At 34.4% G+C, this 16,709-nt stretch overlaps 1 protein-coding gene across 1 annotated transcript in view; it reads left to right on the forward strand.

Moving 5' to 3' along the window:
* The first annotated feature begins 1,182 nt into the window (after positions 1 to 1,182).
* Positions 1,183 to 16,709, forward strand: part of LOC119687535 (cadherin-related tumor suppressor-like) — a 98,541-nt gene continuing 83,014 nt past the window's right edge. Inside the window, exon 1 of the mRNA XM_038101876.1 lies at positions 1,183 to 7,174. Coding sequence (XP_037957804.1) covers positions 1,355 to 7,174 — 5,820 coding nt within the window. The 5' untranslated portion in view covers positions 1,183 to 1,354. The remainder of the gene's footprint in view (positions 7,175 to 16,709) is intronic.

Here is a 16,709-nt window from a genome sequence, read left to right on the forward strand (position 1 = left end):
ATAAATATTATATTATAATAAATAAATATTATAATATAATATTATAATATAGGCTTATATAGCGTCTGCATATTTATGTGATGTATATCAAGTTAATGATTGCAATATATATAATACGTATATTTTAATTAATTTTTTGATATTTTTTTATATTAATTATTATATTATTATTATTTTATTATTATTATATTATTATTATTATATAAATTATTATATTAATTATTATATTATATTAATATTTTATTATATTAATTATATTATTAACGAATAGTTGTTTTAAAAAAAAATGATTTAAACTTAGCATTTCCTGTATGTTCTTCAGTTTTAATGAATCCTGAGGAACATGTGACTGTGTAATTGTTTTTCCACTTAACCCTTCCTGTCGTTTTCGATTGACAAATCTAGTTCAACTTGTTGAATCCAGATTCACGTTTAGTGTAGTTTTCAGTTGCGATTGGTAAATCTAGGGTAACTTTATCAATCGAGATTCATTTTCAGTGCAGTTTTTTTGTTATTGATTGGTAAATCTCGAGCGAAATATATAATAATCGATATAAATTTATAACACTCTTGATATTATGCTAGAGTAGCAAAATTATCCGGAAACTAACAGCTGCTTTTTGACTTGGGAGATAAAGTGTGATTTGATTCGACATAATTTCACTAGCACAGCTACAAAAATGTTAGATTACTTTAAAAACGTTTAATTGAGCAACATAATTTGACAGATTGAAAACAGATCTAGATTGATGCTAGATTTACTAATTGGAAAATCTTTTTTCTTAAATAATACATCATTAAAAATTTAAAGAATGAAAATAAATTTTTTAAAAATAATTTCCATTTCAAATAATGCAATTATATTCTCTATTTTTATTTCAGGTGATATTTTTAAATAAAAAAAATTATTTAAATGGACTGAAGTGCGCGCCAAATGTTTATGTGAATTTCAACAATTATTTAACACATCCATTAAATACTCATTCACTTTTTATTAAGATATTATAATTTAATTTTTATTGTAATAATGACAATAAGTTGTACACAGCAAAATGTCGTACCTACGGACAAAAATTAAATAAAAATGATTCGGTACGGTCGTCTATACTGAAATTCTAATGGCTGTAAATCTGCAAAATTTAATTAAAACTAAAAATAAATCAAAATTTGAACAACAAGAAAAAGAGCAAAAAGTGTACACGAATTTCAAAAGACAAGCTATTACTATTACACATAATTAATCTCAAAAAATAACCACAAATAATATCTACAAACCAGCCGAACATTTACAGGCATTTGTCCAACAAAGCTGTTGTAGCTGGACTTAAGTTGAGCTGTCCAAGAGTCCAGCATTATGACGCACTGTAGACAAATAGCAAATTTGTCTGCCAGCGAAAAGAGCAAAGACAGCAAAATTTGCAGCATGACAAATCTAGAAGAGACTAGCGACATTGTCATTAATAGATCAACAATAAAATCACCAACAATACTTACAACAACACAAATAAAAATTCACACAACAACAACAACAGTAAGCGAAAAGTTGCAACGTAACCAACGACAACAACAACAACAGCAAACAAACATAGAAGACTGTCTTTTGCCACAGAAGCGACAAAAACCGCTCAAAACCCAATTGTCCCTCTTTCGTCTCCCCTACTTTAATTTAGCCTTAAATGCAGTTATCTGCTTAGTATTGTTATTACCGTTGGCACAATGCCAAAGTCAAAGTACAAGCGGTGTACATATCCTCGGTCAAGGTCCGGGACGACATGTGTCAACATCAGCACAATATACCGCTTTTCCACGCAGACGTTCTTCCGCTGGTGGCGATGGTACGACGGGGCAAATGCAATCTCGTGCGGTGGACACACGCGCACAGTTCGAAGTGTTGGAGGGGCAACCACGTGGCACAGTGGTTGGTTTCATACCCACAAAACCGGAGTTCACATATCGTTTCAATGAACCACCGCGTGAGTTTACGCTGGATCAGGTGACGGGTGAAATAAAAACAAACATGGTGCTCGATCGTGAGGGTATGCGGGAACGTTACGATTTAGTTGTGCTCTCATCGCAGCCAACGTATCCGATAGAAGTGCGTATCACAGTATTGGATGTGAACGATAATTCGCCAGAGTTTCCCGAATCGAGCATAGCAGTGTCATTTTCAGAAAGTGCCGCACCAGGTACGCGTCTTCTGCTCGACGCAGCGACAGATCGTGATATTGGCATAAATAGCGTTACTGATGATTACCGCATAGTTGATGGTAACTTTGATGACAAATTTCGTTTGGCTGTGACCTCAAATCCTAGTGGTGATGTGTCGTATTTGCATTTGGAGACTACAGGTAATTTGGATCGTGAATCATGTGGTTTTTATCAATTGAACGTATCGGCACGTGATGGTGGCACACCACCTAGACACGGCTACCTACAAGTAAATGTAACAATCCTCGATGTGAATGACAATCCGCCTATTTTCGATCATAGTGACTACATAGTTTCACTGAATGAATCCGTACCGCCTGGTACACCTGTGTTGCAAGTCATGGCATCTGACAATGACTTAGGTGATAATAGCAAGATTACTTATTATCTGTCAGACATGGAACAGCAATTTACCGTAGATCCTGAAAGTGGTGTGATTTTTACTACAGAACGTTTAAGCTGCCCGCAACAAAACTGTCCAACATATACACGACCAGGTAGTAGCTGTCCGAAGAGTTGCGTTTTCACAGTGTTCGCACGCGATCATGGCTCACCGCGTCAAGACGGACGCACTTATGTGACTGTTAATCTCGTTGATACAAATGATCATGATCCGGTTATTCGTTTTCAGTATTTTCCGCCTACGGGCAGCTTTGCAACCGTCGATGAAAATGCAGTGAATGGTAGTGTAGTAGCTGCAGTACAAGTTGTAGATATGGATGAGGGCTTAAATGGTAATACGAGCATTAGCATAGTTTCAGGTAATGAAATGGGGCACTTTCGCTTAGAACCTTCTGATTCTTTTGATTTGGTACGTGTTAATGGTGTACTAGATCGGGAAGAAATTGGCAAATATAATCTGACCGTTGTGGCGATTGACAAAGGCTCTCCACCTCGTACTGCAACTGCTCATTTAATTATACATGTCAATGATGTCAACGATCATGAGCCTGTTTTTGAAAAGTCAGAGTATTCTGCTGTGCTAAGTGAGTTAGCACCACCAGGCTCCTATGTAGCGTCGATAACTGCCACCGATGAAGACACTGGTGTGAATGCTCAAATCTTTTATGACTTCGTCTCAGGTAACAATAAGCAATGGTTTGCTATAGATCCAGCGTCGGGTCTTATAACAACACAAGCTGCTCTTGATCGTGAAGTGCAAGGAAGTGTGGAACTAAGCATTTCGGCACGTGATGGTGGTCCTAATCCTAAATGGGCATATACACAACTGAAAGTTACAATTTTAGATGAAAACGATGAGGCACCACAATTCTCGCAACAACATATCAACGTCAGCTTAAGCGAAAATATAGCACCACATACATTGGTCGCCATGCTAACAGCATCTGATCATGATCAGGGCACCAATGGTTCAGTGACATACACTTTGCCTGGCATTGTTGAACGTAAATATCCACAACAATTTGCGCTTGACTCACTCACAGGCCAATTAACAACGCGCACTGCACTTGATCGTGAGACAATTGCGAATTATGAAATTTTTGTTGTTGCGCGCGATCAAGGTGCACCACCACAATCGAGCACGGCTACTGTTTATCTTACTGTAGAGGATGTTAACGACAACAGTCCGGAATTCTATCCCAAGCATTACTTTTATGCGTTGCCCGATGAAACTGTTGACAAGTCGCAAACACAAACGCAAACACAACAGCAACAACAACAACAACAGCACCAACAACAACAACAACAAATGCAATTGCAGCCTTTACTGAAAATAACTGCAAGTGATCGTGATGCGGGCGATAATGCCTTAATTACCTACCATTTAGAATCAGGTGGCGATGGCATTTTTGCTGTGGATACGTGGACTGGTGCTATAACATTGCGCAGTGACATACGCCAATCGCCAAAAGCTTCACACAAGCTGAAAATTTCTGCAAAGGATCGTGGTGATCGTCGGAGCGAACAAGATGCTATTGTTGAGATAATGTTGCAATCCAAAATGGAGACACTTGAATTCGAATCGTATACGGGTTATGAGTTTCAAATTGTTGAAGATCATGAGCAGCAACAGGCGTTGCTTGGACGTGAAGTAGGGCATGTACAAGTAAAGGCGCTGGCTGGCAAAGTAAATGCCAAACTACCACCCAATATAGAGTATGCGATCGTTTACGGTGATGCTGATGAGAATTTTGCAATTGATCGTCGCACAGGTCACATAACAACAGCTCGTCGCATTGACCGTGAAACGTTGGCACAATATCAACTGACAGTAGTTGCGCGCGCTGAACAAGCATACGGAAAATGCATAGTAAACGTAGCTATCGCTGATCTAAATGATAATGCGCCAATCTTTGCGCAAGATCGTGATGGTGAGATTCTATTGGCCGAGAATGCCGCTGTCGGTCAAGAGGTTTACTTGTCACGTGCACGTGATCGCGATTCCGGCATCAACAGTCGTGTCACATACACACTCACCTACAATCCTGATGGACAATTTCGTATTAGTCAAGCCACTGGTGTATTATACTTAGAACGGCCAGTACGCGTTGATCCAGGCACACTTTTGCATGTCGAACTTACGGCAACCGATGGCGGTACACCTGCACTCTCAACAAAGCACACTATCACAGTACTCATTGCAGACGTCAATGATCATACACCAGTTTTCGATCACACTTCCTATGAAACATCCCTACTTGAATCAACGAAAGTAAATGCACGTTTCTTTGCCCTAGCAGCCAGCGATGCGGATTTAGGCGCAAACGGACGCATTTCCTATGAAATTACTGAGGGCAATAATGAGCGAAAGTTTGGAGTCTTCCCTGATGGTTATTTATTTGTGCGTTCCCAGTTGGATCGTGAGGAGCGCGATTATTACGCATTGACACTAGCGTGCCATGATGCTGGTGTGCCAAAACGTTCCTCTATTGTGCCAGTGATAATACATGTGATCGACGAAAACGATAATGCACCGCAATTCACAAACAATACATTCACGTTTAGCATAGCTGAGAACGAGCCATCCGACTCGTTTGTGGGTAAATTAACGGCCACTGATCGTGACATTGGACGTAATGCAGAATTGATTTACACGTTAGCAACACAAGAACAAGACTTTACAATTGACTCGCGTAATGGTTTCATCAAAACATTACATCCATTCGATCGCGAAGAATTAATACAACGACGCAGAGGCATGACAATTGGAAATGCTCTACAGGCAGCAACATCAGCAGCAACAACTGCAACAGCACTTAGTAACACCGGAAGCAGCAATAGTAATGGGCTGAACTATATTCAATTGGAAGCAATTGTGTCGGACAATGGAGTTCCCCGCTTACACGATAAAGTTAAAGTGAAGATCATCATAACAGATGTCAACGATAATGCACCACAATTCGTGCGTGCCCCATATCGAGTGCAAATTTCCGAAGGAGCCACCACTGGTACACAGGTAATGCGTGTATATACGGTAGATGCAGATGAAGGATTAAACGGTGATGTTTATTACGCACTTGCTGACGGTAATCAAGATGGACGCTTTGGATTAGATGATGCGACAGGTCAACTGTCAATTGCACAAAAATTGGATCGCGAACAACGAGCATCTTATAAGTTAACAGTAGTCGCACGCGATGCAGCTTTAAAGAATCAATTAAGCTCCACAACAACAATAACAATTGAAATACTCGATGAGAACGACTGCGCACCAGAATTTTCACAAACTGACAGTGAAGTGTCCGTGCTGGAAACAAGCGCCATTGGCACCGAACTAATGCAATTTAGAGCAACCGATTCTGACTTGGGTGTGAATAGTCAAGTGGCATTTAGTATTACAGCAGGCAACCGCAAAGATACATTTCACATTGATCCCATTAGTGGTAGCTTGTATCTGCACAAGTCGTTAGATTACGAGGATACAACTACATATAGTTTGAACATAACAGCTTCGGATGGTGGCACGCCACAACTTTCAACTACAATTGTATTTACGGTAAATATTGTGGATGAGAATGACAACCCACCCAGTTTTCCGAACACAGCGATCGTACGCCAAATCAGGGAAGGGATCGCCATAAAAACACCTATAGTCACAGTGACCGCAGAGGATCCAGACTCTGGACTAAATGGGAAAGTAACGTATGCAATAGCAAAACAAGATCCCGAGATGACTGGTGGCAGACATTTTGGTATCAACACTGTAACAGGTGTTATACATACATTGCGTGAAATCGATCGTGAAGCTATTGATACATTTCGCTTGACCGTCGTTGCCACTGATCAAGCACAGAAGCCGCAAGTGCAGTTGTCGGTGGAAAAACTTGTGACTGTCATAGTTGAAGATATAAACGATAATGCACCTATTTTTGTATCGATGAATGCAGCGATTTTGCCTACACATTCGAAGACTGTCAGTCCAGGTCGTGACGGTTCTATTGTTATGTACGTGCATGCTCGCGATGCTGATTCGTCTAGCAATGGCTTGGTTACATATGAAATGGTCAGTGGCAATACAGAACTTTTTAAGTTACAGCGCAATACTGGTGCCATATCGTTACGTAAGTCTATAACACAACCTGAGGTGCGTTACCAACTGGCACTGAAAGCTACAGATGAAGCGGTGCAAAGTGAACGCAAAAGTTCTGATGCCTATATTACTATTATAGCGACATCTGGTAATGGAGTAGTTGGGCCAATATTTGATCAACGTGAAAAATCTGGTTCGGTATATGAAAACGAACCAACTGGTACTAGTATTCTAACAGTTAGTGCGCATTTGAGTTCTACCGAAATCGAATATTATGTAACAAATGTAACGGCCGTCGGTGCGGGTAAAAATAACGGTTTCTATCAACAAGTCGATCGTTTATTCGACATTGACACTAAATTGGGTATACTATCCACAGCGAAGGAATTAGATCGTGAGGCGGGACCTGATACATATGAAATTGAAGTGTACGCTATTGCATTGGGTGGAGTTCCAAGAACAACAAGTACTAAGGTGAGTTTGATTACAACTTTTAATAAATTATTCATTTCAATACTATACATGTACTCTACATATATTAGGCTATATTGTATATATTATTCAATTTGTTTATTAGTAACACTTATTCTGTATACACGGTCTTATAGAAAGGTGTGCCAACCGATTAAGAGCCTCTTTTTAATAAGTTCTATCATAGTAATGACTTAGAGAAGAAAGAGGAAATTTTTAGAGATCTATTTATCATTTCCTAGCATTTGCCAGAAGGCTTTTATTTCTTAAAGGTTCTCGTTCTTTAAGTATAGTAAATATGAAAAAATAAAGACATTACCTTCTGGATACTGACAGTAAACAATATCAATATACAATATAATTTTATATCGATGTGCCAGCTAACTATTTTCTACTTTCGTCTTTCACACGACGCTTATTTATCACTGCACTGAACTTAATAGTGCTGGCAACTCCACTTTTAAGAAGCATAGAAGTAATTACATATTTGAAGATCCTCTTCCTTCAAATCAAAGTCAGCAGCATGATATCATTCATGGATTTTTTGCTTTAACAATTTATTTGTTCTATTTCTATTCTAGTTTGATTTTGATTTTATAACTCGGAGTAAATGATCACTTTTAAAACTTGTCATGCAATCGTGCTGTATTTAGTACAGAAGTTCAGCACAGAAGTATTTAGCACACATGTATTGGTATATTGCGCTGATAAACGCCTCATTGGAGTTCCGAGAAATCTCGCCGGTACCAATTGAAACTATACATGTGGATATAGTTTCCCCCTTGATGGGGAGCTAGGCCTACTTAACACCTCTGCTGATCTTTAGGTCACAGTATTCAGTTGGAAAATGCAACTCCATATCGAATAAAAGTAAATGAATACAGTTATTCCACTCGCGTATATTTGGGTTTTAATTACAGTCACTACGACACTTCATTGGTCGGAACAGTCGAAGCTGTGAGTCCTGACCCCCGTGATACCAGATTTACACCTCCTGTGCGGTTTAGTAGCACATTTATTGTTATATGCTTGCAACGATAGTACTTCTCTTTTTGAATGTTAGCATTAGTTCGTGCTAAGTAGGCAATCGCGAAATAAAGCGCTCCTTCGACAAGGAAAATCAACTTGCTCTACAAGTTTCTTGCCATGCCTATCCAGCAATCTGGTGCAGAAGCTTAGAGAATTACTAATAATGATGAGTAGGCATTAGCGGCATTTGCGACAAAAATTCTTCGGGAGAACTATGGTTGCTTACGCTATGGCAACGAGTATCGAATTAGTTGGAATCTCATTTGAATGAAAGTGCTTTGTCTAGAAAGGTGTCTATTTCGGTATACGCTGGTTGAGTGTACGGTAGAAGATCTCGACATTTTCGGTGGAAGAATTAGTTGTTCAATGACGTTATGGCACTCGGTATTAATAACAGGGGATAGCACACCACAGGTCGGGCTGACTGGCTAAGACTACTGGTCACGGGAAAAGACAACTAACATCGGTAATGGCCAACTAGTAATAATAATAAAATAATAAAATAATAAAATACATATATAAAACTTTTAAATGAGTGCATTAAATTTCTGCATAATTAATTTCTCTAAATTTGCTTATACGCTCTATAGCATTTTCCTTTGCTCTACGAGTTTTACGATCCATGCGAACTAATTTGAGACATCCATACATCCATTTGAAATGACAAAACCGCAGTAAACAAATTTATTGCGATCGCATGTGCTCTTAGCAGAGACGCAACACCATTTAACAAGGCTCGTTGAAGCACTGACCAATATGTAGCACTACAAAGTAAAAATAGTTAAATTGACTAACACCTCAGAACAACAGCAAGACGAAAGAGACAACAACAACAACACCAGCAATTGCAGAAAAATGAAAACATAACACAAAAAACAAAACAAAATACAAACAAAAACAACAAATATTGAAAACCATAAATGCAGTTCATAAACACGTAAATAACTTTAGGCCACATTAATATGAAAAGCCCCAGCAAAAACACAAAACCTACGTGATAATGTTTAGTGATGCTTCACGCACACATATGCACACATACACACACATACAAACAGCCGCACATACAAATTCTTTTGCAAAGAAAACTATAAAATGTATCATAAGTACATGTGTCGCAGCAATTAAGCTCGTCGCGCATAATTTTATAGTGCATTTTCCTATAAAAAAATGAAAATGAAAAAGAAACCAAAAAACAAAAAACAAAAAACAAAAATAGCAAAAAGTTAAGTGAAAAAAGCGAAACAAAACAAATAAAAACGACAGTAATAACAAATGTACATGCCCGACACTATGCTGGCTGGCTGTAAAGTGAGAGTAAAGTACATACAGTGCAAATGATATGCATAGGCTGGCAGCTTGTTTGCTCGTGCTGTCTGTTACATATTTTGTATGGTGAAGTCATAAAGTAGGTGCAGGAGGCAATGGCTCGCGGTGGTAATGGCGGGGCGGCAGGCAATGGCAAGTGTTGTGTTGCACTAGAATTTATTATGATTGCCAAGAAATTTGATTATGGCGCGTAAAGAAATTAAATAAAATTAACAAAATTTGTGTGTTGCACATAGATTTGTTGTATTTGTTGTGTTTGTTGTATTTGTTGTATTTGTTGCATTTATTTTCTGGCTAATGCCATAATTCTTGTTATATTTTCCTTCATGTTGTTATTATTATTGTTGTTTTTCTTTCTTGACATTCACTTTTCTTCTTTTTTTTGTTATGCTGATTTGTTAAATATATGTATTAATATGTCTTATGTGTTGTTGTTGTTGTGTTTTTTTTTTGTCATAGATATGTTTTTCCTTTCTTTTTTTGGACTCGTACTGGCATGATAATTTCAATTTGTAGGGCTTTAAATTTTTATGATCATTTTGTGGAATTTATAGCAAATGTGCTACATATTTCTTAACAAAATTTTCTAGTTCTTAGTTTTTAGTTTTTAGTTCTTAGTTTGTTTCTTTCCAGTTTACCGAAGTTCAGGTGTGTTTGATTTTATTTGGGTGTTCATAGTTCTTATAACCGCCGTAGAGTATTGTGAAGTATATGGTACATGGTACATGGTACATGAGATGAAAATGAGACTTTTTTGCTAATAAGAATTTATGGGCGTTACAAGTAAAGCAAATTAATTATTCAATGTCATGATTTACTCTTAATGCAAAGAATATCCATAAAATGTTTAAATATGTAAAATACATAAATTATAAAAAGTAAATAAAAAAATAAAACTAAAATAAAATTACAAGTAAATATTTTGATTAATATTGATTGTTAATTTAATTTTTTTAAAGTGTTTTCTTTTGTGTTTAACAAACAAGTTCATTTCTGAGCTTGCCAGAAATTCATAAAAAATAAAATTTGCAAAATTGCTTCTAAGGATTTTTGTCATACAAAGGATATTTGAAAAGTTATGCCAAATAAATATTTTAAAATAACAGAAAGACTACAATATGAAAGCAACAGAGAAACTAAAGCCACAACAAGCAAAAGAAATGTAAAATGAATATTTTAAATAAAAAAAATTAACGTGAACAGTAAAGTACACCCTTACGGATCATTAGGAAATTAAAAAAAAAAAGTTACAAGGAAACCGTATTGAAGAAATTAAAATAAAACAAAGAAGTAAGCAGCAAACTTTAAACGTCAAGCAAATTTATAGAAAAATAATAAGGGAAAGAGCGAGAGAGTGTATGTAATTCTCTCAGAACAGTCACAAGCATGAGCTTGTATTTGTATTTATATATAGAAATGACTCAAAACTTAATCAGCAAATTCAAAAAGCTATAGAGAAGTATTGTAAGGAATAAATTCGTATACTTCAATGGAGTAGCAAGGAAAACACATTCTCATTGAACACTAAAAATGGTATGGAATTTATAAGCTCTGCTGCACAAACAATAAAGAAAATTGTTAAAAGAATAAACTAAAAACAAAAACCAACCAAAGACTTAAGCAAAAAACTTGAAAAACATTAGGAATATTTATATAAAAAAGCAAATGAACCAAAGACTTAAACAACAAACTTGAAAAACATAAGGAAAATTTATCTACTGCAAAGAAAATAAACCAAAGACTTAAGAAACAAATATAGAAAACAACAGGGAAATTTATCTAATAGAAAGAAAACAAACCAAAGACTTAAGCAACAAACTTGGAAATATGCATGAAAATGTATCTACCACAAAGAAAATAAACCAAAGACTAAAGCAAAAAACTTGAAGAACATAGGGAAAATTTCTATAAAAAGAAATGAACCAAAGATTTAAGCAACAAACGTAAAAACAATAGGGATATTTATCTAACAGAAAGAAAAGGAACCAAAGACTTAAGCAACAAATGTGAAACCCTTAAGGGAAGTTTATGTGAAAAAAGAAACCAATACAACATTAAGGGAAACTAATGCAACTTAGAATTATAAGAAAGAGCAATAAGAAAAATAACAATAGAAGTATAATGGCACCAGATATAATCTAAAAAGTTATCGCAAAGTATAGTGATATAAAGAAGTACCGCAAGGACTCTTCTCAGTCACTCGGCAACTTATACTAAAGGTCTGTTAGAGGTTAAAACAGACGAGCAGCCAGGAACAGTAGTAGTCCCCAGTTTCTTTACACGGCAAATAGCTGCTGATCTTTTTTTTCGATTCGCGACACTAGAAAAGCAACGAAGAACAAAGAAATAAATGTGGAGGTAAGACTGCAGATTTCTGTAGAGAACTTTTGTAAAAACATTTTCACTATTCAAATTATAGAAAACTGATTTCCAGTGACAGAACTAAAATCATAGTGCAGATATAACAATAATAGAAGCAAACAGTATAATAACAGTTTGTTGAAAAGGACACACAGTATAATGTTATACAGTTATTATACCATTTATGTAAATACCAGCTGAGCAGCAATTAACAGAATGTTATTGTGCATGTTAAGAAATATCGATAAATAGAAATGAAGTTGTTTTTGAAAATTAATATTATTTAAAAGCAACAAAGCATAAAATTACCAGTGTACGAAATTTTGTGCATCTTGAGATTAAATAGCCTTTTCATACTATTTCCAAACGTTTTTTTATGCATCTCGAAAGCGAATTCCTATTTATTTATGTCTTTTCATTAAATATTATTTGCTACTATATAACATATTGAAGAGTACCTAAATTAAATTGCTTCTGAAACGAAGTATCTCAAAGATACTGTGTAGCAAAATGAAAAAAACAAGGAAAACAAAATTTTTTGACTGTTACATTGTTAATCACGTCCTTATAATTCCCTTCAATTTTATAATGAGAGATCTTGATTGCGGAACAAAATTGCTCAAGTGAACCAGCCATCCATCCAGTTGGTTAAAACTTAATAAGCTGATTGACGTACAAACAGACAAACAGACCAACAGACAGACAAACGGTGATGTGCAACCCAGGCAATGAAACAAATGTACAATTTGTAACTGTGGCAGGATAAAGGGAATATATTTCCTCGCTAAACTCGGTAATGTAGGGCAATTACAAATTTGAGTGCCTCTGAAAATGTTGGAATGAAATTTCTTGTAACAAGTGGTTCACGGCTCACGGCTCAAGGCATACAAACTTATGCACGCACACATACTATTATATTATTAACATATCTTTCTCTGTAAAAGCACTAAGTTTTTTTTGTAGCTGTTGTTTATTTTAATATTTATTTACTTTTATTTGATTTGTTTTATTTAATTTTCTCATTTTTTGCTTTTCACTTCTTTTTTTGTGATGCAAAACCAATGCTAAACTGACAATTTTTGTATTTGTAAAAGTAAACTTAAATGAATTTCTCATTATGACGTGCATTTACATTTCGCACAGCATGTGGTAAATTGAAAAGGTAGAGACCTAAGGGTTTCCAAAAAAAAAGTATTCCTTAGGTTCGCTAAAGCTTGCTACACTTGCTTGGACAGTATTTTGAGTGTTTTACTTAACTTATGTCTATACAGTAGACAGTGATCGTACAGTTCAGTACGATCAAGTATATATATTATCTCAAGTACATCAACATCTATTGCTGCATTCAAGCTTGCAGAATACCAATGTGTTTTGATAAAAAGTTGAGCGGATTTGCATTTGTGGACCATAGTAATTACTGTACAATCGAAATAATATATGAATCGTTAATTCTCAGTCATCTACTGCTGTTGTATTTTTTGTTTGATAGCACACAATCTTGATGAAAGGCTTTCCTTCTCCTTTTCCGTATCAACCTTATAATTACTCCAACCTTAAAATCAACATCTTATATTCAAAAAATTTTTGATACAGATATTTATACTACTTTTGATCCAGAGCACTAGAAGTTATCATCTATTAAACGATTTTGCATTGAATTCTTTAAGTTTTAATTTTTCGAAGGTATGACTTTCTGAACCATTGTTGCCGCAATTTAAATTTTTTACGACCGGTATATCAAAGTTTTGCTAGACTGTTCACAGTTGGAGGTCTTGCAATAGTAAGATTAAAGTTTTTCACAAAAATTTAGTGGTATCAAAGTACTCTGTCAAATGTTTAATTTCCATCACGACTAACCTTTCTTTAAAAACTTGAGTGTAAATACTTTGCTAGATTTAGAAACAATAAACGTAACGGTTGATTGGAGTTCAGGTTGTATACCATGCAGTACAGCATTATCCACAGATCTTTCTATTGAGTATCTTTTTTTGAATCCGTATATTCAGATTATATTATAATTTGTTTAGTATCCTAATGGAACTTTGTATAAAGCGAAGGGCAGAAAGGGATTTTAAGACAAACATGTTGTTGTTGTTGTCGTCGATCTTATAGAATCCCAATTTTCCCCCGGCCGTATTTTATTCAGCCTATACTGTAGCCCTACTTTAAAAAGCACTATTAGAAGCGATAAATGGTTATTGTGCGTTTATTCGAAACGAAAAGTACAACCAAGTACTTCGCTTCTAAGACTAAATCCTACAGTCCTTAACTATAGTGCGATGCTATTAGATCGTATTAGTTATTATGCAAAAGCAACTGTTATATCAAATAATAATAATGTGTAAATAAATTTTGTCTATGTTTCATACCACTATCAATTTTGTGTGGGAAGTAAGAATCTATTTAGTATTATTATTTATCACTGACATTGTTCAACTTAAAATACCGATTAAAATCTACAAGATTCATTGTAAAACGCTTTTGACCATAAGTAGCGGATGTTTCAGTGTTAAAGCAACAAATATATGAGAGATAATAATTTATTTGAAATATTTTTTTTTCAAAAACAAAAAAAGCATATTTTTTTTGCTGTTGTAGTTGTTTTTATACAAGTCAAGTCAATAAATTTATTAATAAGCGAATGTGTAAAAATGTTTCTATTTAAAACCAAATATGTTCGAAATGTGATTTTTGTTTCTATTTAGTGAAGAAACTCAGAAAATCTGAAATTGATTTAAAACTCGTTTAAACTCGTACATTGTAACAATGGTAAATGGTAACATAAATAATGACAAGTCATTTGTCATTTTTAAGCTCCACAACGACTTGACTTACCTCGGCTTACCACGACTCACAGTCCGATTTTAGAGATTTTGAAGCGCATATCTACCGATATTTGCTGTGGTATTCAAATGTGAAGCTCACCGTTGTTTACTATCATACATTGTACATCGTACATCGTCAATCGTCCATCGTCATTCGTCCATCGTACATCTCTCATTTATAATAATGTATAGGAGTGTATGGTGTATTATGGTGTGGTATGATGTGGTATGGTAGGTATGTATGCATATGTGGTGTGTATGTTGGTGGTATGTATGATATATGAATGAGTCAATTGTACTGATGCGATTTCCCGCACAAATCTTGTCATTTTCAGAAATCTTAATATTGTTGAGCTTAATGAGATTTTATGTAAATATGATCAGTGCTTTTTTTCCTATTCTTATTTAAGTTGCCTCAGCTGGGTCGGTGAGAAGACATATCAACATGGTTTAAACGATATATTCTTTTGTATTATTTATGGTTTTTAAATATTTTTTTCAGTATTTTTATTTAAATTATTTTTAATAATTTGATTTTTGTTTTTCTTTTGGTAATTTTGCTGGTAGCTCAGCTTTTTTTAAGTTTTTACTTTTCTTTTTCAAATTTTAATTTATTTAATTTTGAGTTTTTGTTTTTTTTAAATACATATAATTTATTTTTTTTTTCTAAAATATTTGTATATGTATATAATTTTATTTTCTTAATTTAGCTTGAGAGCATTTAGCAGTTGAAATTAAAAATGTGCTTAAAATGTGCACATCAGCCACAGAAATTAAGCAGATCATTTGTCTTGAGGCTTGGCCATTTCAATTTTAATCAATGACTAAGCCATCAGTCACTTTAGCATCATTTATCTTATTTCATATGAAGTTTATTAATTATTTGGTATAAATTTTTCCAATTAATTTTTAATTTTTGTGCTCATAATAATTTTTAAAATTTGAACAAAATTGTTCAAAATGTCTGTTTTGGTTGGGATCTACGCATGACGTTTTCATGAGAATAAATATTGAGAAACCATATTTCAAAAAAACCATTTTGGGCGCCATTGTAAAAATAGACTTTTATGAATATTAAATTCTGTTGACTTTTAGATCTTTCAAACAATAAACTTTACAATTAATTTCATAGTCTATAAATTGCACACCCAACTGTAAACCAGAACTATTGGTCTAAAGAAAGTGTATTTTAAGATACTGCCAATCGGAGCGTAATAGCAAGTGGACGGTCTTATAGGATTATTAATGCTTTTTGTTCTTGATTTATGATGTTGATTTTTATTTTGATTTATTTTTAATATATTAGGCTAGCGACTACCTGATGAGTTTCTTAGATTATGCTTAGTATGATTCGAATATAAGATCATTTCTAGAAGAGAAAAAAGCAGATACTTTCTTACCCGAGATCAAAAATGGACATTACACAATATCTAAACTAGAGCAGAAGAAATTTATATGAATCAAGTTTTTGATTTATTTATGAACAGAGGTCCTTTAAATATTTTATCATTTTATTTGGTTATTGTTATATGCTGTATGACTATGTTCTAATATTGAACTTGTTTAAACACTGTTTATAATCTATTTTATATCAAAGAATCGTAATTATTAGATTATTATATAAATGAAACACGTATATAATCCTATTTATAATATATTATATTTTATATATTATAAATATTATTTATGATATATAACATATATATTATTATTATAATTTAAATGTAAAGTAAGATCTGGTCAATATGAATTAAGTTCTTAAAAAAATTGTGCAAATTAAGAATTGGGTTTTATTAAATTCTCCACTTAGGAAAGGTGTTAATTAGAAGAATGGTCATTGCACTAATCAATTTCACACATTTCAAAAGTTCTGGTATTCCATTCAAGAGTTCCAATTTCAAATAAGCCAAGTACATATTTATGAAACGCTAAAAGTAAATTAAAAATGGCAGTAAACTATCTGTCTATCCTGTTTTAAAATGAAGAGATAGAAGAGA

This window comes from Teleopsis dalmanni, chromosome X (assembly GCF_002237135.1).
Source record: "Teleopsis dalmanni isolate 2A chromosome X, ASM223713v2, whole genome shotgun sequence".
In the NCBI taxonomy this organism is placed as follows: Eukaryota; Metazoa; Arthropoda; class Insecta; order Diptera; family Diopsidae; genus Teleopsis; species Teleopsis dalmanni.